The sequence below is a fragment of the Jatropha curcas genome, chromosome 4 (genome assembly GCF_041381405.1).
Source record: "Jatropha curcas cultivar XTBG-Jc1 chromosome 4, XTBG_Jcur_1.0, whole genome shotgun sequence".
NCBI lineage: Eukaryota > Viridiplantae > Streptophyta > Magnoliopsida > Malpighiales > Euphorbiaceae > Jatropha > Jatropha curcas.
Window position 1 is genome coordinate 31431038 of NC_143154.1, and position 23534 is coordinate 31454571.

General features: G+C 35.0%; 4 protein-coding genes across 7 annotated transcripts; 2 read left to right on the forward strand and 2 right to left on the reverse strand.

The window, feature by feature from the left end:
- Positions 1 to 3252: 3252 nt before the first annotated feature.
- Positions 3253 to 9177, reverse strand: LOC105645718 (Translation initiation factor 2, small GTP-binding protein). Of its 2 annotated transcripts, XM_012231390.4 has the most exons (8): positions 8659 to 9177; positions 8212 to 8257; positions 7688 to 7802; positions 7429 to 7492; positions 6250 to 6586; positions 4746 to 5792; positions 4210 to 4359; positions 3253 to 4012 (listed from the first exon to the last, which is right to left on the reverse strand). In XM_012231390.4, exons 2-8 carry the CDS (start codon positions 8236 to 8238, stop codon positions 3578 to 3580), a joined length of 2175 nt encoding a protein of 724 aa, XP_012086780.1. In that variant the 5' UTR covers positions 8239 to 8257; positions 8659 to 9177; the 3' UTR covers positions 3253 to 3577. The 2 variants fall into 2 exon arrangements, with proteins under 2 accessions (XP_012086780.1, XP_089576667.1); XM_089720541.1 differs by lacking the exons at positions 7429 to 7492; positions 8212 to 8257; positions 8659 to 9177.
- A 1250-nt stretch (positions 9178 to 10427) lies between these two features.
- Positions 10428 to 12198, reverse strand: EMB3105 (Ribosomal L18p/L5e family protein). Its single transcript, XM_012231389.4, has 3 exons — positions 11953 to 12198; positions 10902 to 11063; positions 10428 to 10712 (listed from the first exon to the last, which is right to left on the reverse strand). The coding sequence occupies exons 1-3, from the start codon at positions 12118 to 12120 to the stop codon at positions 10563 to 10565; spliced, it is 480 nt and encodes a 159-aa protein (XP_012086779.3). The 5' UTR covers positions 12121 to 12198; the 3' UTR covers positions 10428 to 10562.
- A 377-nt stretch (positions 12199 to 12575) lies between these two features.
- On the forward strand, positions 12576 to 16419 carry LOC105645716 (hydroxyproline O-galactosyltransferase HPGT1). Its single transcript, XM_012231387.2, has 12 exons — positions 12576 to 12984; positions 13096 to 13159; positions 13237 to 13286; positions 13383 to 13579; positions 13956 to 14022; positions 14108 to 14180; positions 14596 to 14719; positions 15089 to 15176; positions 15272 to 15322; positions 15590 to 15661; positions 15744 to 15856; positions 15960 to 16419. The coding sequence occupies exons 1-12, from the start codon at positions 12854 to 12856 to the stop codon at positions 15980 to 15982; spliced, it is 1053 nt and encodes a 350-aa protein (XP_012086777.1). The 5' UTR covers positions 12576 to 12853; the 3' UTR covers positions 15983 to 16419.
- A 1340-nt stretch (positions 16420 to 17759) lies between these two features.
- LOC105645714 (putative glucose-6-phosphate 1-epimerase) lies at positions 17760 to 20890 on the forward strand. 3 transcript variants are annotated; one of them, XM_020683854.3, is made up of 10 exons: positions 17760 to 18010; positions 18415 to 18462; positions 18761 to 18852; positions 19055 to 19129; positions 19249 to 19305; positions 19469 to 19635; positions 19750 to 19884; positions 19962 to 20064; positions 20233 to 20332; positions 20419 to 20890. In XM_020683854.3, the coding sequence occupies exons 1-10, from the start codon at positions 18004 to 18006 to the stop codon at positions 20586 to 20588; spliced, it is 954 nt and encodes a 317-aa protein (XP_020539513.1). In that variant the 5' UTR covers positions 17760 to 18003; the 3' UTR covers positions 20589 to 20890. The 3 variants fall into 3 exon arrangements, with proteins under 3 accessions (XP_020539513.1, XP_012086776.1, XP_089576367.1); XM_012231386.4 differs by lacking the exon at positions 18415 to 18462 and having other exon boundaries at positions 17764 to 18010; XM_089720241.1 differs by lacking the exon at positions 17760 to 18010 and having other exon boundaries at positions 18109 to 18852.
- Positions 20891 to 23534: the final 2644 nt, after the last annotated feature.

The window sequence follows — 23534 nt, forward strand, 5'->3', positions numbered from 1 at the left end:
ACGAGTGATGGTGTTGTTGATATTACACTAGGAAGCATTCCTATAGATGATGTCATGAGAAGAGGAATGCCAGAATCAGAACGAAAAGAAGAAGAAGAGCTAGTCGCGGGGGATCAAGAGACGATTGTAGATGATAACGGTGATGCAGAGGGTGTTGAGCAGGGGGAGCCAGAGAACCCCGTTTCACCAGAAGGAGTTGAACCACAATTAAGAAGGTCAACCGGAGAACGCCAACCATCTATAAGGTACCCTAGTTCTGATTATATTTTGATTACTGATGAGGGGGAGCCAGAGAGCTTCCAAGATGTGCAATCTTGTAAAGAGAAAGATTGCTGGACAAAGGCCATGCAAGAGGAGATTAATTCTTTGAAAAAGAATGACACGTATGAGCTGGTGAAACTTCTAAAAGGGAAGAGAAGACTCAAGAACAAATGGGTGTACAAACTGAATAAAAATGATGGCAACCTAGTGAGATACAAAGCTCGACTGATCGTCAAAGGCTTGTTGGACCAGACGCAGGCATAATTAGCAGGTTAAAGAGTGATTTTTCAAAAGCATTTGACATGAAGGATTTGGGATTGGCAAGGCGAATTCTCGGAATGGAGATTATCCGAGATAGAAAGTCCTGCAGGTTATGGTTATCACAGGAAAAATATATTGAACGAGTTCTAGAAAGGTTCAATATGAAGAATGCCAAACCAGTTAGCACTCCGCTTGCCGCTCACTTCAAGTTGAGTAAGAAATCCTACCCATCAACAGAGAAAGAAAAAGGAGATATGTCAAATGTTCCATATTCTTCAGCAATCGGAAGTTTGATGTACGCAATGGTATGTATGAGACCAGATATCGCTCATGCAGTTGGCGTTGTAAGCCGATTTCTGTCAAATCCCCAGAAGACACATTGGGAAGCAGTGAAGTGGATTTTCAGATACGTGAGAGGAACTTCAAAATTATGTTTAACTTTTGGAGGTGAAAAGACTGCACTTGTTGGCTACACAGATGCAGATATGGCCAGTGATCTTGATGAAAGAAAATCTACATCAGGATACTTATTTACATTCTCAGGGGGAGCTATTTCATAGCAGTGGAGATTACAAAAATGTGTTTCTTTATTAACGACCGAAGCAGAGTACGTTGCAGCTATGGAAGCAGGAAAGAAAATGTTTTGGTTAAAGTGGTTCTTTCAAGAATTGGGTGTATATCAGGAAGAATATACAGTTTATTGTGATAGTCAAAGTACGTTAGACTTGAGCAAAAATACTATGTATCATGCACGGACGAAACAAATTGATGTAAGATATCATTGGCTTAGATTTGCGTTGAAGAGAAGGAGTTCCAGTTGCGAAAAATTCACACAGACAGAAATGCTACGGATATATTGACAAAGGTCGTTCCGAAGGAGAAGTTCAAGCCGTGTGTCAAGACAGTAGGGATGGAAAGTCCCATGATATAGTCGGGAGGGAGAGAATTGTTGTGGGGTCCCTTCGACATGTGGGACCCACAGACTTTTGAAAATAAAAAAAAAGGAAAATACATTTTTTTCGTTGATAAAGAAAATCAAAGAAGGCTGCGCCAACAATTGAAAATGGATGCGTTAATTGCGCGTCAGTCGGTGGATGCATTGATTACGCATCCTCTTCTCCTATAAATAGGAGAACTGTGCTTCAACCAAAGGCGTACAAAAAAAATGAAGAAGTCTACGCAGTTAAGTGTAGAGAATTTTAGGAAAGGATTTCTAAAATTGGGAAAGAGAGAAAATAGTTAGAATTATAATTTTTAGGGTGTTCTTTTTTTTTAGAAACGCTTAGAGTGCCACTATTTTTTTGTATAATTTCTTTTGTACTACTATTTTTATAGTGGAAAATTTTTATCCCGTAAACGTAACCCATAAAGGTTAAGAGTGAACCACGTAAATCTCGGTGTCTCTATTTTTATGGCATTTACAGTAATTATTTAATTTTTACCGGGATTATTATTTTTGGTAGATTCGATCGGCAATATCCAATATACAATTATTAGAGATAAATGAGGTAATAGTAATTAAAATTTTTATCAGCGCTATTAACTTTTACCGTCGGTAATTTTATTTTTACTTCTACAACCGATATTTTTTCGCATACTCCATTTGGGATTAGAGCAGCATTAAACCCAACAGATTACTAGTAATTATGATGCGGATAACGATGATTGAGGGGGTGTGTTTTGCATGTGCATTGAAATGTATAAATCGTTTGATTAACAAGTTGTCAAAAAGTTTATTAAATAATCAGAGGTTGTCCATTTAATATATCTCATAAAGATGCTCTCTTTTCACATGCGTCAAACTGTGAATAATATTATTGCTACATATATTTAAAGAGATTAATATCTTGCTGGTGAGCTTTAAAAAGATTTCAACTATTTTTAATAAGTCACGTTATGCACCTTGACTCAGTGACTAACTCGGTCTAACTTACTCTGAACAATTCCCACATGAGTAGAATTAAAAAAAATAAAAAACAATCGAAAATCAACTTTAAATAAAATATCAAATCACTCATTCCATCCCAAAATACCTACTCCTTCCTTTCCATTTTTCAAAGTGTCAAAATGTCAAATTCCGTATTTTTCTGTGTTTTTGTTGTTTTGAGTATCTTGCCTGTTAGGACATTGAACAGTAGCTTGGAGTGGAAGGAGAGAACGCGGGAAAAGAAAGGGGTTTGGACTTTTAAATGACGAATTTAGCCTTATTGGATTTCTTTACGTATGCGTTACAACTGGGGATATTACTGCGATTTCGCGATTCTCACGGCGCGTTCTTTAAAGTGCAAAGTAGAAGGCGGGAAACGTTTCAGCCTGGAGAGAAACGTTTCCTCCGCTTTCTTTACTTGTATTTGTTTTTTACCGTTGCAACGACGTCGCTTTTCAAAGCGGCTGGCAGCCCATTGATGACGTCGAGTCATCAAAGTAGATTTTTGAAAATTTTTGTTATTAAATAATATGTCCTTCAATTTGTTTTTTATTATTCACCTAAAATATAAATATAAAAATAATAATAAGTCCTTTAATATTTGGTTTATATAAATAACCAAAATATAAAATTCAAATAAAAATACATTTAATAAATTAATTAAGATTTGTTAATTAATTTCTTTAAATATATCCTAAATGAAAATTTCAATTATCCAAGTGAACTTTAATGTACAACTCCATTAAATTTCTTTCTAAAGTATTATTTGAATATAAAAATTAATATGTATTAGAGAGGAGAAGTTTAAAATTAATAGTCTTTGCCAATGCATAAAAGGCACTTATGAAAATTGTACAACCTAAGAAAAGCAATCGAAGTGTATTGCACAAAACTAAGCATTGTGTCATTTATCACATGCTGTGCATAAAGAATGAAGTAGCTAACTAGATATATCCCAGTTGGCTTGGTTCTATAATTACTAAGTGCCTAAATGTACAACAAAATTTATGTCAATTCCCAACTTGGAATTCTCACAGCTTACAAAATTGAGCAAAATTATGTTTGATCCTGCTTATGAGGAAAGGATTCATTTGACCTCAACAAAATGCAGGAATAAATGCAGCACTATCAGCACTCAATTCGAACAGCACCGCTTTGCGATGAAATGAACTTTGGCTTCCTAACCACTTGCTCCAAGCACTGGATGACGTCTCCGATCTGGAAATCATCACAATTGCCGATTACAAGTCCACATTCATTTCCCTTCCCTACTCTCTCCACGTCTTGCTTCTCCCGCTTTAGAGACGTGCAAGATCCTTCGAACACCACTTCCCCACTCCTCAGGAGTCTCATGATTGCTGATTTAGCAACAAAGCCATCTATAACCCTGCAGCCAGCAATCTTCACATCATCTCCGACAGACCTGCTCCTCCCTTTAAGCTCAAAGATATTAAGTACTTCAGCCTCCCCAGCTACCTGGATCTCACAAGTTCCAGGGGCCTTATCCACTATTAAGTTGCCAACTTCCTCCAAAAGGTGATAGATCACACGGTGTTGCATTATCTAAAGCCACCAAAAGAAACATTACAGATAATAAATTTTGCCAACTGTCTTCCTAGGGTTTTTCTAAATACAAATCAAGTTAATCAACTGCTCATGCCCAAGAATATTAGCTTGCATTTCTTTTTACATTCGCTGGATAGTTAAAAACAAAAAGAAAAACGGTAAAACAATGATTAAAATTAGCAAAATATCAGTACCCGTATCTTAGCTTGAGTTGCAGCCAAACTGATAGCAGCAGATGGAGTCTTTACGTTGAATCCAACTATACATGCACCACAGGCTTGTGCCAAGTCCACATCAGACTGAGAAATAGGCCCAACACCAACGTGGACTACATTAACAAATACCTGGCAGCAGAATTTAAGAACACCCTAAGAATGTTGAGGCAGAATTGGAGAGCATATTAAGAAGACTGATAAGCAATGACCAGCATAACACAACAATAATTTCAGGAGTAAAGACAATTTTTCACACATAGAAGCATCTTTTAAAGCATGCTTAGCATGCATGTATAAGAGCTTCATGAGTGTGTAGCTTAAAACAGTAAGGAAAGAGGTATCAGGTGACTTCCACTTCTAACACTGCAACAACTAGGAAACCAAAGCCACAAGCTGTTAACTGAAATGTTTCACTTTGACCATTCATTGTGTTTATGAATAAGTGCATGCACAAGAAAAGCAATAACAATGAGAATAAACATTAATATTATGCATGACTGTATCATTTGGCATACCTGGGGACTGTTCAATGTCTTCAGTGCATCTGTGACAGCTTGGACAGTTCCCTGCACATCTCCTTTTACAATCATTGGCATTTCGACCCTTTCAGGCACAGGCATGTCGTCCAATGGTTCTTCTGTGTTTTCTGTCCTTTCATCAATCATCTGCCTAAGCCTGTCTTTCTCAAATTTCCTTTTTCTCCCTGCACTAAGCATTCGAGCTCGCTCCTCAGACTCAACAACAACAATGTCATCACCAGCCCTAGGAAGCCCCTTAAGACCTTCAATCTCAACTGGCATTGAAGGTCTAGCCCTATCAGTTAACTTGCCCGCTGTATCCCTGATAGCCCTTATTCTACCCCACTCTGAACCAACAACCACATGCTGCCCACAAACCAAAGTTCCTGCCTTCACTATTGCAGTAGCTAATGGACCACGTCCTTTGTCAAGTCTTGCCTCGACTACATAAGCTTGAGCAGGGCCATCAACACGTGCTTTTAGATCCATGAGCTCTGCCTGAAGAAGTAAAGCGTCCTCCAAGTCATCCAATCCAGTTTTTGTAATAGCCGAAACTTCAATAACCTGAACATCCCCACCCATCTCCTCCAGCTGCAAGCCCTCTGATGCAAGCTGGATTTTAACTCTCTCCGGATTGGCTGCTGGTTTGTCACATTTATTAATTGCAACTACAATTGGTACATTAGCTGCTTTTGCATGGGACATGGCTTCAAGAGTTTGAGGCATCACCCCATCATCAGCAGCTACAACAAGCACAACTAAATCTGTCACTGCAGCACCACGTGCTCGCATTGCACTAAATGCAGCATGACCAGGAGTGTCAAGGAATGTAATTGATGACCCTGATGGCATGCTCACAACAAAAGCACCTAGATGCTGAGTTATGCCTCCAGCTTCCTTGGCTGCCACTGATGTTTGACGCAAAGCATCTAAAAGTGAAGTTTTACCATGGTCAACATGACCCATGACTGTCACAACAGGAGGACGTGGAAGAATTTCTACACCTTCATTGGAGTGTTGTCTCCTCACATTAACCCCAACTTCCTGCATATAAAGATAACCCCTTTTAATCAAACCAGCCAAAAGACAAGTCACCTGAAAATCTAATCCCAAAAAAAAAGAAAGAAAAAGGAAAGAAGAAAACGCCAGGGCCTTAAAACCCAGCTCAAGAATCCTAGTGATCACTAGGTTTTATAGTTAGCATCTAAAAGTCCAAATAATTCCTGTTATTTACAATCCTCAAATTAAACACAGTCATGCTTCAAGTTTTTACTCAATAAATAGCCCTGCTGCCTGCTGGTGATAGTCAAAAAGTGATATCCAATGATCGAGTACCAGACAAATATATTACTTCATTTGGCAGCATAAACTTACATAATTTCTTTTTAGGCCCAGAATCCAGAACCTCGATGAAATGAGACTTTCCAATTTTTGCGTTATCTTTCTGTTAGTGCAACAATAAAAGCATTATATAATTCTTGCAACTAAGAAAGGGAAATACCATGGCCACCAACTCTGAAACATCAATGGTGAGGGCATCAAATTCTGAGCCAGCCTTTTCCCCGACATTAACCAGAATGTCCTGCAAGGTGGCAATGGACTCACCGGTGCGCTTAGAGAGCTCAACAACAGTCATGCCTTCAAATATGTCAACTGTTTTATCTTGCAAAGACTTGGCACTTCTTTTAAGTTTAGGAGGCACATATGGAGCTTCGACAGGTGGCTGGGTCTTGCTTCTGTCCTTTTTCTTAAACTTTCCTTTAGTCTGGATCTTCAGACCAACTGCCTCATCATTATTTCTTCTTCTAGCCAATAGTTCTGGAGTGGCATGAAAGCATCTAAACAATATAAAGAAAACATTATTTGATCCACACATTCAAGTAGTGAAGTTATCCACGAAATTCAAGTTTCCAAATGAATACATTTTATTGATAACCTGTAAATTCAAATTGGTACAGGCGTTGACATCAAACACTGGTGATGGTTACCAATTTTCTTTACAGATGAAGTGTCCACAAAAATGCACTTCTACATTGATAGCATGAATGCTGAATAGTAACCATGCATGTATTTACAATGCCAAATAACAGGAAGATGCACTTGCATTTGACATGTAAGCAACCACATATATAGAATAAAAGATAGGAAGAATTATTTCAAAGACAAATACAACAAAGGGAAAAGATATATGATAGTTTCTTATGTGTATCTGGTTCATTAAATTGTAATTTCCTTAATTGCAGCATCTTTAACACAAGATCAAATTAAGGCAAGGTTAAGCCTATGGTCAGGCAACCACCATATCTTGCCACCTAGGCTAGGCAGACTTATCTTATTTCATCCTACTAATTACAGGAATCATCATGAAAAATATATCATGGTAAGAATGGTATCAAATTACTCTGCCAAAAGAGGGTGACATCACAGCAACCAGGCCAAACTAAAAAGGATTAAAAAAAAGTTGTATCAATCAACTTATGTTTACGAAAATTACACTACCTATTGTAAAGCGTAATTTTCAAGAAACAAATAAAAGGTGAGATAAAGAGTAAAGGCAATAACTAAACCTAGCATTCCTCGGACTGAATGGGAAAAAGAGAGATAGAGATAGAAAGGGGGGGAGAGAGAGAGAGAGGGAGAGAGAGAGAGAACAATACTAGAAAGAAAGATGTCAATATACCTTGTAAAGGACTCTTTTGTAGAGAAAATGTGCTTAGCCCATAAAAATGAGCGGAAATGAAAATCTGCAGGACGAATTTTAAGAACTTATTTATATCAAAACCATGTTAGAAGTTTCAACTAAATATAAATTTCAAATTAAACCACAAAAAGCAAATCATGGAGTTGGGAGTACAGAATAGATGAGTTGGATTAGAAACTCATGCATATCAAGTGAAACTGTGAAAGCATGAAAAACATCTATAAGTTTTCATTTTTACCAGGTAGCTCTTTGACTGAAGAAACTGCTTTTACTGCAACCTCAAGATTACTTAAATCTACTGTACGCCCTAGTGATGTTGAAGTCCAAGCTCTAATAGGACCAACATGAACACCCTGCGAGAGTCAGCGAAACATCCTTCACATATATAACAAGAGATGGGTTTAAAATACATCATCTGAATGTGAAAAATGACCAAGAAAGGTTGCATGCAAGGATATCAACATCCAGTTGGTTGCTGCTTGGGTCACTTTTTGGGCTCAGCTAGAGGCAAACAGAACGACAAAAGGTATGATATTCATATAACTATTACATACTTGAAATAGAACTAAAAGTTTAGCAAGTATTCTTTTAGAAATAAAGATGAATATGTGGAAATCATAAGCCAGTATCTTAACCACATGTTCTCTCCATTAACTCGGTTAAAAAAATTAATCAAATTTCACAATGCTCAAAGCTCAGTAGAAATCCTCAATCCACAAAAGCTACCAGTAAAAAGATAAAGAGAGAAAAATCATAGTTTACCCTTTTCCAAGCTGCTCTCCAAGCCATTCATATGCCTCTTAAAACTCTACAAAACCCAATGCACAAAGGAAAAAGAAATCAGCAACTAACATGACACAAGAGATTAAAGTATAAATGAACATCAATACCCTCAAATTTAAACTAATATGAAAAAACATACCATTCAATATCCATTAATTCAACTTTTGATATCTAATCCAATCAAGCTTTTTCTCACCCTTACACGCCATAGACCATTCTCGGCCTCATATAGATTTCAAGTTAAAAATTCGAAACTTTAATAAATAATTGCCAAAATTTATAAACTTTCTCGTTCTAACTTATACACATATATATACATAGTCCTCCAAAGTATACAACTTTACAGTGTTTAATGAAGCAAATCATAATTATTCAATAAGGAAATTCACCAAAATAGAACAAAAGTAAATTAAATTAAACACTTACCAATCAATTACTCCGATAAAGCGGTGGAATTCATAGGCGAGTGCGAACCCTTATAAATATAACTAAGGTTTGTATTCCTTATGAATTAAGGTTGGCCAAGCCTCTTCCTGCTTCTTGAACTGAGAAAATTGCAGCGATGAGAGAAGGAGAGAGAGGGGCACAAAGTTTTAGGCCTATGTCGGTACTGGGTAATGGTATTGCTGTATTGGGCTAATCAGGCTTTAAAAAAGTAGTATTTGTACAACTTGGCCCAAACGGAAGTTTAGGGTTTATTTGGCCCAAATCAATTGTTCAATAATAACAGCACAACCAGAAGATTTCAAAAACATCCAAAATTGAAGGCTTTTTCTGATTAAATCAAACAGAAAAATCCAGCAGACAACTGAATAATCTGAAAGGCGACAAGCAAAAGACAGTGAAAAGAAGAGGAAGAGTGTGAGATTGATCTAGTTTGTACGGGTGTGATTTGCCAAATTGAAAATCGAAACAAAGGAAAGAGAAAGACAGGAAGACTCGGAAACAGGAACGAAATCCAAGCTTGAAACTCGAAAGCACTAATTTTGTTACTATTTGGAAAGCGACGTAGTGAATGACAATATAGCCTTTTAATTTTTCAACGTTTTAAACGACATAGTATTGCGATTTCGGTCGGTTGAGTTTTCCAAATTTTTTTTAGAAAAGAACCGGATAAATCGGAATAATAAAATTATCAAACCAAAACTGAACCTATTTACTACTAAAAAGAAATTTTTTAGCATTGGAAAATGGATCCTAGCTAGAAACAGTAAATATAATCCTTTTTTTTTCTTAACTAGAAGTCCTGAATTCGAGTTATGAATATAGAATTCCTTTAAATACTCAAACTGCTCGTTCGTGGGACTGTCCAATGCAAATCCGGATCAAAATTGGCATTTCAATGATTTCAGCAATCCCAATGTCAAAACATTGTCCTCTGGCAATTAAAACATATATATACAAGAAGCCACACTCTACTTCATCACTTATTCCCTTGATTTCTCCAACACATACTCTGTATTCATAGTTTGTTAAGATCAACAATGTCATTTGAAATAACACTAAATTATTGCCAACTAGACAAAAGGCCAGGTTAATATCAAGCTTGACTTGCATTTATAAAGCAATAACAATAGCAATACTTGTAAATCATAATTGAGCTTGTGGGTGGTTTCCAAAACCAATATGCAAAATTCAAGAACAGAGTATGTTATAGTATTTGTCCTAGCATTCAGCTTATGTAATCTGGCTCTTTCAGACAAAGTGCACGCGAGTATCCTGAACCGACTAGGCAATGGGAAAAACATGACAATACATTGCCAGTCCAAAGACAATGATCTTGGCCAGCACAGCATTGTAGATGGCAGCGAATTTGGCTGGGACTTTTCGCCCAATGTAGCAGGAACCACTTTATTTTATTGTGACCTGGGATGGGAAAATGTACAAGAATATCATTTTGATGCTTATTCCTTTGCAAGGGATTATGCCAGATGTGGCAGTCAATGCTTATGGATAATATCAGCAGAAGGCATGTATGGCTTGAATGGAAAAACTGGATTCTGGGAATTCATGTATTATTGGCCACAAAATTGATACATATTATATATATAGACCTAGACATTGATGTGTTCTGTATGCATGTGTGCATTAGCCATTAGATGGAAGATTCCTAGTGCAAGTTTAATAAGAATTTGACCATCAGCTTGGATCATCAAGTCCAATTTGAATATCAAATTCAGATAAAAGGAATTCACTAAGAGAACAGAAAGCCTTTTCATGTTGCATATTTCTAACAATTACAAATGTCACATTCAAACATTGATACATCTTCTGGCAGAAAGTTAACCCAAAAGCAAACATGTGTGTGAAAGAAACTAGCCAACTACAAATTAGAATTGAAGGCCATTTTCCCGAGCTGCATCTGCTAGAGCTTGTATACGTCCATGATATGGGAATCCACCTCGGTCAAAGGCAACTTTAGTTATCCCTTTCTCTAAACAGGTTTTTGCAATGACTTCACCCACCTTTTTAGCTACTTCCTGATGAAAGGAAAAAAAAAGGAGTTTGCAATAAGTAACAACTGTCAGGAGAGGGGGAAACCAAATATTCGATGAGCAACATAAGTGACAAAATGGTTCAGCATTCCTAAATAATAACAAAGCTATGCCAACACAAAAATCAAGCATTGACACACTTTGTTAGCAATTAAGTTATATTTACAAACATACCAAGGTAGGACCAGAACTGTAGTCCAATTCCTCAGAGACGGGTTTCTGCTTTGTTGAAGCCGAAGCAAGTGTGTGCATCTTCGAGTCATCTATCACTTGGACATAGAGATGCTTGTTGGATCGGAAGACGGATAACCTAGGCCTCTCTGGAGTTCCTTCAACCTGAGAGAATCAGAATTAAAAGCAGGCAGATTTTGCATCACATAAAGTCAATACTAGCAATTCATGGTATTATGATCTTAGTTGCAAGACAAGATATGCTACGTGACTTCAATTCCACATTGAAAGTATGTGATTTCAATATAGGGCTTATATGAACTTGGATTCTCCAACTTCAACAGCTAGCTTTCAAGGTATTGTTCTCCCAGGGTCATATAAATTGAACACGCTTATACACGCTATACCAATCGTAAAGAGAGTAGATGCAGAAGAATCATCCTAACAGAACAATTAATAAGATAGCAAAGATACATCAAGATATTGCAATTAGTTTGCACTCCGATAGTCCATTACATCACCACAAGAGGTTTGGCGATATAAACAGAAAGACAAATTCCAGACCTTTGTTTTAAGATGATGTCAGAATGTCATCACTAATATTTTCAGACTTAGGTTGTTCCAGTAATTCTAAATGCAATTCACACGCAAAGAAAATTATCTTACTGATCATAACATCCCTGAAAAGTTGACCATGACCCAAAAACTGAATTTTCACCTCTCCATCTCAGGGTTTATTCCCGTAAATTATGCACAGTATACCAATACAACACAATTACTCAGACCACAACACCTCATGTTTCAAATTGGTTCCAAACACAATGTAGACATAAAAATGCAAACTTTATGACTCGGTCTGCAATTTCTTAGACAATAAACATGAAAAAACACATTGCCATGCATGATTCATTCACATTGGAGAGTAAACAAGTACTTACACACAGTGTCAGAGGGACTATGTAGCAATTAAGCAAACCCGATGGTAAAAGGTACTAAATTTCTTAAATAATTGAAAAACTAATAAAACCCAATTAAGAAAATTTGAATAAAGCACCTTCTTTCTGATGCGAACATGGCGGGCAATCCTGTTGTCGCGTCTAGTTCTGGTTTTGGCTTCGATTCTCACAAAAGCTGGACTTGAATTTGGCATCGCTATCACAGGTGCCAAAAGCTGTTGCCTACACCCGAGGAAAGGGCTCCAAAGCGAAGTTGCACTGGCCATTCTCACTAGAACTACCTGCAATAGCTTCCTTTCTTTTCCTTTCCTTTCCCTTCCGAGAAAACAAATGCTAACTTGAAAAGGGCTCTCCTTTACCTTATCCATCCTACAAAACCTTTCTTTCCTCGTTTTCCGGTATTGCCCCTGAATTTCACTCCTTTTACCAAAAAGGTCCTCCGAGATCCGAGTTCAGACCAGTATCGAATAAAAAATAATTAAAGCCACTGTCGTTTCTCTAGCGGACGACCGATTTTTACGTGCTGTCGTTCACACTTTGCTGTGTAAACCTGATTAAAAAAAAACGAGAATTTCTCTTATGGCGTAATAAAACATGATAAAGTACGCAAAAACCACTTTTAATACGAGCCGTCGTATTAGAACCTTAATTTGTTGGGTTGGAATTAAATTGTAATTAATATTTGTAATTTTATATATTCATAAAAAAAAACATTTTCCTCAAGAAAAAAAACATTAAAATATTTTTTTTTGGAAACTAGAACAAGGTGCTAACAAGCGCCATAACTTTCTTTTTTCAATTTTCATTCAAAAGGAAAAGTCTTTAATATTTAACCAACGCCATTAATTTGAAAGAACAGGAAAAAATTCTTCTGCGTTAAATGAATTCTTCGGTTACCACATCCCATTCATCACCCAATTGCTCTTCATATCTCTCCCTTTTTCCTTAAGATTCAGTACAAAATCACCTCTTCAATCAATTTTAGATCCAATACATAAAATGCGCAGCCGGGGATCGGGTAACCGGCTATCTGCTGCTACTGGTGGCGGTGGCTCGGCTTTCGGTTCTCGAGTTTCGGCTCTTTTACTGGCTATGTTTGCAACTATGGCCACGATTTACGTCGCCGGCCGGTAATTCATTTATTATATTATACTAACTTTTTTTTTTTCCTTATGCGTATAGCAATCGACGTTTTGAATACGTTAACTACAGAATTTCGATATAATTGAGTGTTTTTGTAGTCTTTGGCAGGATGCAGATAATAGATTGCATTTAGTTGAAGAGATTGAGAGAAGAACTGGCCAGGTAAATTTGAAATTTTTTTCTTTTGTTGCTAGTTTTGATTTATTGACGTGAACTCATAAATGCGATTAATTTTGCAGGTTAAGTCTGCCGTATCAGTTGATGATACCCTAAAAATTATAGGCTGCAGGTAAATTTCGTTTGTTGATATTCTATATTTCAATTTTCATGGTTAAATTTGGTAATTTTAAGGTTGGGATTACAATGAAGTCCATTTGTTATTCAGGGAGCAACAAAAGAAGTTAGCAGCAGTTGAGATGGATCTAGCTGCGGCTAGACAAGCAGGTTTTGTTTCAAAGCACATAGCAAAGAAGGATGATATAAATCATTCTAAGAAGAAGCTTTTGGCTTTTATTGGAATTATTACTACATTTGGCCGCAAGAGAAACAGAGATGCAATTCGCAAGGCATGGATGCCTAAAGGTAAGTAAACTTGCTCTCTCTCTTTGTTTTTTGATTTTTTTTTAATTACTTTTTTGAGTGTGCGTGGATATAATTTAAACAATTTATATGAGTTAATTTAGAGGGCGGTTAGTCTACTGGATTGGAAATCCCATTAATAACTATGTTAAATGCTCGGCTCAATCTGAGATTAACAGAGCTATATCCAAAACTAGTTGAGGTTGGCGATGAGATTTTATTTTCCTCCAAAAAGAGGAAAGAAAGTGATTGCATTGATCATATAAACACTATAATCGTGTACTTTTTTTTGCAATGTCTCCATTAATCGTTGTTCTTGCTAATTAATCTAAGTCTTTTCTTCAGGTGGTAGTTAACCTTAAAGTTAGTTTATGTGCAGGTGCAGCAGCCCTTAAAAATCTTGAAGATGAGAAGGGCATTGTTTTACGATTTGTCATTGGAAGAAGGTTTCTGCTTTTGTTGATTATTTTTTAGATGATAGAAGTGCTCATTTTTCAGTATTTTTTTAATTTACATTCATATATATTGCAGTGCAAATCGTGGAGACAGTTTGGACAGGGAGATTGACAATGAAAATGGGCAGAGTAATGACTTCATTGTTCTTGTATGTTCACCTGTCAATTGAAGTGAATTGAAGAATGTGCAGCATGGTTTTAAGCTCTTAATGGATCCTCACTCTTTAAAACATTAGTTCTTTTTTTTTTTTTTTCTGGAAATTTAATGTGTGGCTTTTCTACTAAAGTTGAACTTGAAAGGAAAATGGTCACTAGCCAACAAATTTAACTTCTAACCAGCCTTAAATTTTTTTTTATCTTAAACAAGTCAACTCTTCAATTATGCTTCAAAAAATTCCAGTTCTTATATTCATGTTAAAGACCCGGGTTTAACATTCATGTACATGCTCATTTGTTATTTGCAAATATAAGCGTTTGGTTGCTAGCATGTTCATGGATATGGAAATTTGAAGCAATTTGTTTGGTTGCAAGTATGTAATTAACGTTCCTATTCTTCATCAACAGGATGGACAAGTTGAGGCAATTGAGGAGAATTCTAAAAAGACAAAATTGTTCTTTGTACATGCTGTAGAGAACTGGAATGCTGAGTTTTATGTTAAGGTCAATGATGATGTTTTTGTTAATATTGGTATGTAGTCTATATTAGTTCATTTAGGAGTTTGCAAGATAGTGAACCCCAATAAGTTAAATATGTTAAATCTGCATCACTTGAATGTGCCTTAAAAAGGACCTAGTCTTATGTAAAAGGATTCATTCATAGCTCAGTTTAGTCGTCTCACATCTGGATTATTTTTTAACTCAGATTGTTGAACTGTTGATATAAGATTGAATTACTATGGTTCAAAGTGCTGATAAATAACAAGAAAAAGAGACTTATGGTCCTAAAAATTTGAGAAAATTAAATTGGTTACTTGGAAAACTTGAATGTGACAGAACTCTTTCTTTTCTATATCATCTTACATTGATTGTTATAGCTTGCCCCTCTTTTGTGGCACAGATGCCCTGGGAGCAACACTTTCCACTCATTTGAACAAGCCTCGAGCTTATATTGGGTGTATGAAATCAGGCGAAGTTTTCTCTGAGCCGTAAGTTTCATCAAAATGTTTTATCTAGGAATAAACTTTTTGTTCTTAGTAGAGGGTAAATAATATCAATTCCTTATACAGTCTACATTTTGTAGGAATCACAAATGGTATGAACCAGACTGGTGGAAATTTGGGGATGGAAAATCGTGAGTAATTTAATTTTTGATTTTTCCCAACTTATTTGAATGGAAGGATCTCAGTGATTTCTTAGTCGTTTTATATGTAGATGACTAATTAATAAAAGCATTGTGCTAAACAGAATAGCACCATGCCTTCTCAGATAATATTTGCATCCCATAATAATTATTGCTCAGTTTGAATTTATGTATTGATTGACATGCATCTGCTGCAATATCATTACACATCATCTTGCGCTTAAAATCTGTAGTTTTAGAATCTTCTTTGTGGTGCAGATACTTCCGACATGCCTCAGGTGAAATCTATGCCATTTCACAGTCTTTAGCTCAGTTCATTTCAATTAACAGGTAGTCCTCCTCCTCTTCTTCACCGATTGAGACTATGTACAAGCATATAGTTTCAGTGATTTGACCACTGTATGCTTCACAGGCACATTCTTCGGACATATGCGCATGATGATGTCAGCACTGGATCATGGTTCATTGGACTTGATGTAGAGCACATTGATGAAGGGAAATTTTGCTGCTCCTCATGGTCAAGAGGTCTCTCTCTCTCTGTCATGACTCTTCTGATTATAAATTGTTTATTATCAACTAGAGTAAGATGAATGTAATGAACTTTTTGGTTAATCATGTGATTTTTCAGGAGCAATATGTGCAGCTGTGTGATTAGGCTCACCGTAGTAATTGACATTCATAATCAGTAAGAGAGGGACTTCTTTCATGCATTATTTCTAATGCTTTCGACGTATACACATTAAGATTCATACAAATTAAAATGTGTTACGAGTTGATTGCAGTGCCTCGAGGTTGGCATTCTTGATTTGTTAACCCCTGGCTCTGAAAAGCCCATCAAGATTTTGAGAAAGCATTGGATGCAGGCAACATACTTCAACTTGAAGAAGATTCTGTAAAACCAGTGAAGAGTTTTCTGTCCATGGCAATGTATTATAGCCATGAGTCCCAATTTTATTCCTAGATTTTTATTAACTTCCTTTTCCTTGAGCACAATTGAGATTCTTTTTTCTTTCTGAAACATATGATCAAATGATTATCATTTTGTTAAGACATTGTTTTCTATAAATAGTATAATATTCTTGACCTAATTTTGTTCTGAGACTAAAATCCATTTTTTGTGTTCATGAGTTGGTGAAACAATTGTTAACTATAATCATTTATTATAACCATTACATCTGTTGGTGCCCTGCCCTTAACGATCTAAGAAAGGTTACATGCCCTTTCCATTATTTAAGATAATTTGCTTTCTTCAATAAATAAATATCCATAATTTGCTGAAATTGCAAACACATGTTTAGTGCAAGATGAGTGTTATAGCTGTGTACTAGAAAATTTTGCACTAGCTGACAGAATACTGAAATTTTTTGTTGGAATTCTTATCTGCAGAGTGAAATGTTACGGCCTTTGATATGAAAGGTTAGACCAAAAATGCATTTTAAAGCAAATTTACGTCAAAAGGGAAACTTATAAAAGTAGTGGAAAGGCCACGTCTATACCCTATAGGATACAAGTCATAAAGGGCAAATGCATTGCATCTATGGCTGAGTATGACAACTCAAGCACATCAATTGTCAAAATTAAGCTTCTAATGCTATCTCCAATCTGTTCTCCGTCGCCTACTTTAGTTTTTCAGGAATTCATGCGTATACAATATGTGTATTATTTTCTATATATATTTTTATTTCTTGTTTAATCACGAGATGTCCAGGTTCATATCCGTTTAATGGTTCATATAATCCGAATATTCCTTGTTCGCTCCGAGAGGCTCGAATAGGCACCATGGAGATTTTGCATTGAAAAGGACTCAAAACCACAACCTCGTAATCCCCCAACCCCTCACTTGCTCTTGAGGTTTCCTACATATATATCTTTTATCTTTTGTTGATTCTTGAAAGCAGGTCAACGCTAAGCCTCCTTTTTTGTGGGGTCTAAGTAGTTGTGTGTGTATACAGGAATGTAATATTTCTAAATCTCCACCAAACTTTAGGTACATGTTGTTGGTTCGCTTGTTCTTGCAGGCTCTGGATGTCCCTTAAAAAGGGCTATTACTCTGTGTGTTTTAAATGGTTTTATGTTGATCATCCAAGGATAATTTTATTTATTCCATACTTCAAATATTGACATTTTATGACTTTTTTTTTTCTATCCACTGGATCAACATGAATAGTATTAAAATAACTCTTAATTAGAGGCTAAATCATTAATAAAAGCAACCGCTACAGGACATGCAGGGTTTCGTCACAATTGCAACTAGCAATTTTTTTTTTTTTTGCAAGATTCCTTAGCAGAAGTTCACCGCAAACAAGAAAATTAATTTTCAAGAAAACATATAAAATTTTGTTGGATGAATCAAACATAGAAAGACCTGTAAAACATAAATTGGGACACAGATAGTGATAGGCATAGCGAAAATTCTAAGAACTGTAAACCATTGACAATTTCTTGAAAAGAAAATAGGCACTAAAGGAGCCACAGCATTTAAAGAACCTAACTTTCTTAAAATACCTTTTCCAAAGACCAAAGCCAAACTTTGAATATTCTATCAAAATCTTTCAAAGGGTAGTTATTCGTTAATTCTGGTAAATCATGGTTTCGTGTTTCATACTTGAGTCCACATCAGGCTAATGCATAAGAAGCCAAGCTGACCATATCACCTTCATGCTGCAAAACCCATGGCTGGTAATTAATTAGCTTATTGTATATATAAATATTAAATACACAAGTGGGTATTACTATTTTTTTTTCAGTCAGTCGCCTTCCTCATGATGATATAGGATATACATATATTTGTTTATTAATGTTCCTTTTGAGGTATGGCCTTTCAATATTTCTTTATGGTTAATAGGACAAGGTCTCACCAAAACTTGAATCTTTTTTTGTTTTTCTTTTCTTAGAAAAGTTGTGATCCAATCTTGACTCTTCCCTTCTCTTTATTTATACTGTTCATATCATAAATGTTTTGTTTGAAAACGTTTCAGTTTTGGACTTTTATTATCGTTTTTGCTTATTTGATTGGTTCTTGTTAAATTGTACAGAGTTTGGCTTGAGAGATACTGATCTTGTGTTTTTCATCATCTGATCAGTGTCTATTTTGAATTTCAAGCTAAGGGGAACAATTAGAACAAGTCAAGGTATTAATTAAGGTAGTTAAAAAACTGGTAGTTGCGTTCTGGTTCTTTCATTCACGGGAAAATAAGGTTTGTCACAAGAAAGTAACTTACAGAAAGTTGAGATTTTCAACTGTTTCAGTAACTGCTCAGCTGTTTTTTTCTGCTCAGGAGTTTTTCTTTTCTTGATCTTCCCTTTTTTTTGGATCAAAGCATTTGGATTTTGGGTATTATATACCAAAAACCAAGAGAGACTTTGTGTGTGTTTGCTGTTATTTGTGTGTTCTTGATTCTATTTTCACTATGAACAATTCTGGAGCAGCCAGTGATCAAAGAGTAGCAGTTGAAGTAACTAAGGATAGAAATGGAATCGATCAGGTTGTTCTTCGCAATCCTCGAGGTGCTTCAGCTCGGGTCAGATTCTTCTCTTTAATTATTTTCTCTTCTCGTTTAATTTCTTTTCTAGTATCTTTTAATACCTCTTTGGTTCTTTATGAAAAATTAATGCTTAAAGCTTGAAATTTTGATTATGAGATCACCCAACTTGGTAAATCATCATTAGATGCTTAATCTCGGTAATCATTTCTGGCTGAAATTTCATGTTGTGTGGACCCAGGTTAGCTTGTATGGAGGACAGGTTCTGTCATGGAAGACAGATCAGGGAGAAGAATTACTGTTCACGAGTAGTAAGGTAAGGTTTAATTAGTGTATTGGAATTACTGGTCACTAGTAATAAGATAGATTACTGTATTGGGATCCAATATAATGGAACAACTTCAAGCTTATTTCTCGATTATTTTTGGTTTTCAGGCAATTTTCAAGCCCCCAAACCCAGTTCGTGGAGGAATCCCTATCTGCTTTCCTCAGGTATTCTGAACTTATTATATACTCACTTTGTTCTAAAATATAAGTCATTTAAATTTTTGCATGGAAAATTACTCAAAACGACTTATATTTTGAAAAAGAGAGAGAATATTTTATAATTCAATCTTGGAAAATTCAGGCTAATATATTTGTTTTTAATTAAAAGTTTGGAAATCGAGGAGCACTAGAGCAACATGGATTTGCAAGGAAGAAAATGTGGGTGATTGATGAAAATCCACCACCATTGCATCCAAATGATTCTAATGGTAATAAAGCCTATGTTGACTTGTTACTTAAGCCATCTGAAGAAGATCTGAGGATTTGGCCACACAGGTAATACTAATCAATGCATGATCTTTAATCGCTTAAAATTATTCCTTAAATTATGAACAATATGCCTTCACCTTATGATAATTAAATAAATTCAAATTTAATTTTTGGTTTCAGTTTCGAGTTTCGACTAAGGGTGTGTTTAGGAGCAGATGGGAACCTAATCTTGCTGTCGCGCATCAGAAATATAAATTGCAAGCCATTTAGTTTCTCAATTGCTTACCACACATATTTTTCCATTTCAGACATCAGGTACTGCTTTGTTTTCTGTAATTTCTGTGATATTAGTGTGATATAATTGTTAAGCAGTCTCTTTGTGCATTAAACAGTGAAGTAAGGATAGAAGGATTGGAAACTCTTGACTATCTTGACAACCTTTGTCAAAAGGAAAGGTTTACAGAACAAGGAAATACCTTAACATTTGAATCTGAGGTAATTAATAAATATGTTTACTCCATGTCCTTATGAGATTAATATTGTTTTGGGGGTTCGTAGTTAATTACCGGTTCTTCACATATCGAACTTCCTAAAATTGTTCGCTGAACTCAACCATGTCTTACCATTTGTGTTTAAAAATGATCGAATTATAATAATTTGCAGGTAGATCGAGTTTATCTTAGTTCTTCAAATGTTGTAGCTGTTTTTGATCATCAGAAAAAGCGAACATATACAATAAGAAAAGAAGGACTTCCAGATATTGGTAAGCTTTATTTTTCCATTTCTTCCCTTCCCTATCTTCATTTTCTGGAATCACCGTTAAAATAACCTTACTGTTCTTGTAAACAGTGGTGTGGAATCCCTGGGAGAAGAAGTCGAAATCCATGGTGGATTTTGGAGATGAAGAGTACAAACAGATGCTGTGTGTTGATGGGGCAGCAATTGAGAAGCCAATAACACTAAAACCAGGTGAAGAATGGAGAGGCCGTTTAGAACTCTCTATTGTTCCTTCTTGTTGATGAAGAAGTACAATCTTGATTTCCTGTCAAAATTCTTTCAATATTATATTTTATGGCACATAACACTAATAATCCGAGTTAATGTTGCTGGTCAATCTGTATTTGTACTGCAGAGGTTAATAAAAATCATAAATCACCTTCTAATGTGGTTATGGTGGGTGATTATGAATTAGTCCTTAATTAGTGAAGTGGAGAAATTTGTTTTAGGTTTTCTCCATAGTAGCAATTGCAGAAGAAAGAATGTACTAAGAAACTTGCATGTAATTTGAAAACTGTATATATGGATTTGTAGTTTAATGTAAGATTATTTAATGATTAGTAAAAATAAGAAGTAACAACAATGCATATGTGGCCACTGAAGCTACTCATATCAGAGCCAGGTTTCGATCCTGGGACCTGTGGGTTATGGGCCCACCACGCTTCCGCTGCGCCACTCTGATTAGTTGGTGGCTTATTTCATCTTCTTCATTCTAGACTATTGATTCCTCCATCACCATCATACACTTTGAACCCGTAATTGTAAAACTCTATTTATAGTTGTAATAAACTCTAATATAACTACTACTAAAATTTATTGAATAAATAGTTAATGTAATTTTGCTTTAGTTCTTAAATTCATGATAATTCTGAGTTTGGATTGATTTTAAGGATTGCAAGACTCTTTTGGCAGCCTAACATAACTATTAGGTGGTTTAAAAGACAAGCAAATATAAATTCTTATTTCTTAGTCCGAACATTTTATCAATATGCTCATTATCGAACATGGAATTCGATTCCACAGTTTTTGTCTCACATTTTACATTATTAATGGAAGATTTCTCTTTGCCAAAAAACAAAAAAGAGTCAATATAATTAAAGAATGCTTAAATGATAAATGTGTTTTTCCTGTCTCGTAATTCCAACCGGTAAAACCAAAAGAAAATTTACCCTACGGGAAAGACAAAAGAACAGCTACCATACCAAACTACGACAGGGTATTAACCTAAAAGCCCAAAAAATTTTAATGGGTTGTCTTTCTTGAGTACACCCATATAAATCCAAAATGGGCTACATAGTATTAAGATAAATGGACAACACACAATATTCCATTTAATATGTGGCTTAGGAAAAGCTTTGATTAATTCTTACATCACTTCAATATTCCCGATCTAAAACAGATAACACCAAAATCCATCAAATCCAATTGGTTATGCCTACCTACATTACATACCCAACTCCTACTCCACCAGAATATAATAGCAGTTGACCTCTAATGTGGCGCTGAGCAATGCAAAAAAAAAAAAAAAAGTTTAAATAAATCAGTATGTTCTAATCTGTCTTTTCATTTATCTGAAAAATGAAAGGTTTCTGAGTTTGAGTTCTCTCAATAAGTGTTTTCGCCAATTTAATGAGTTCATGGAAAAATTATCTATATTGTATAATTTATAGTGTTATTTCTACTAATTGAGTCTCCCAATAAATAAATAAATAAATAATTGAGCTTACAGTTCTTTATCCATTATCCTAATTGAACAAACACATAAGTTTCAGTCCACCCAGCAAGAAGATACTAAAGAAATACCCAAACGCTAAACTCCTATTAATGACGTCCCAGATTAGCTTTTGGATAATATTTCAAAATTTTCCAAGAAAATTCAAAGATTCGAGAAAAACATATATATGTGATTGGGATCTTTGTGAAAAAAGGAAATCATTAATAATGGAATGCTTCTTTTAGGTGGGCTTCCTCCTCTGTGATTGCTATAAAACATTTCCTGGTGATGAATTAGAACTATAAAATCAATCACGTGTCTTGTAAAGAAAATTAGCCAAACCGAATAGTTTGAATTTTGATCTATCTAAAATTTTTTTTAGTAATTTATGGTAATAAAATTTGGAGCCGAATGATATAAAAATTCAACTCAAACCGAATTGAACCAGTTTGAATTCGGTTATTTCAAATAAATTAGTTATTTTAAACTTAAAAATAAATCCGATTAACTATATCTGATAATTAAACTAAGACTGAAAACTAAACAATTTTATGCATTCAAATCAATTTGAATTTTTAAAATAACTATTTAAATCCAACCAAAATGAATCAATTTGATTCAATTTTTCGATTAGAAACTGAGAATAGCTAGTATTGCAAATCAAACCACTATGGTACCCAGATCTTAATTGGCCTCAAGCAAAGCAAATTTTCAGTTGTTTAAGTGGATTTTCACATCTGAAATCATTTTTGGCTCTGTTGTTCTTATTGTATAATAATAATGGAATTTTTTTTTTTCCAATTCTTAATTAGTTGATTCTATCATGACATTATATTTTTGAAGAGGCTTAGCATTGGCTAGGGAGTTTTAGTTGTCAAGCAGCGCACTATCTTGGCAAGTTCTCAATAAACCCTCAGCAGAGAAGTTAGGTCATGATTTAAAACGCTTTGTTATAGCAGCCATAAACCCAGTGGAGGTAGTTAAATGTTGGTTGAACCAAGATAGAGACTTGCATAATGATTGTATGCTATTATTCATAAAATAATTATATATTTTTTCCCTTTCACAATTGACATTATTAATTAATTAATTTTTTTAATATCAAAAAAGCATTAAGATTTTTTATTTTTTATAAAAATATTTTTTTCAAAATTAAATTTGCATTCTCACTCCGAAATAAGATTATTCCTTAATTTTCTTTAGATTTTATATATTATTTTTTACTAAAACTATATGTAAAAGTAAGTTGATGAACCATTAAATAATGCTTCATTCACATACTTTTTTCTTAATTTATGTATTAAAGTCAAACAAAATAATTATTTTGGAGGGTATCATTTTATGCATTTTGGACAAATGAAGATGAAAAGTAAAAAGTGGAAGCCTACTTTAAGTTAAACATTCATATTGTTGCTCCCACCCATGATTGCTTTCTGATATTTTTTTTTATTAAAATAATTAACTATTAGTTCTT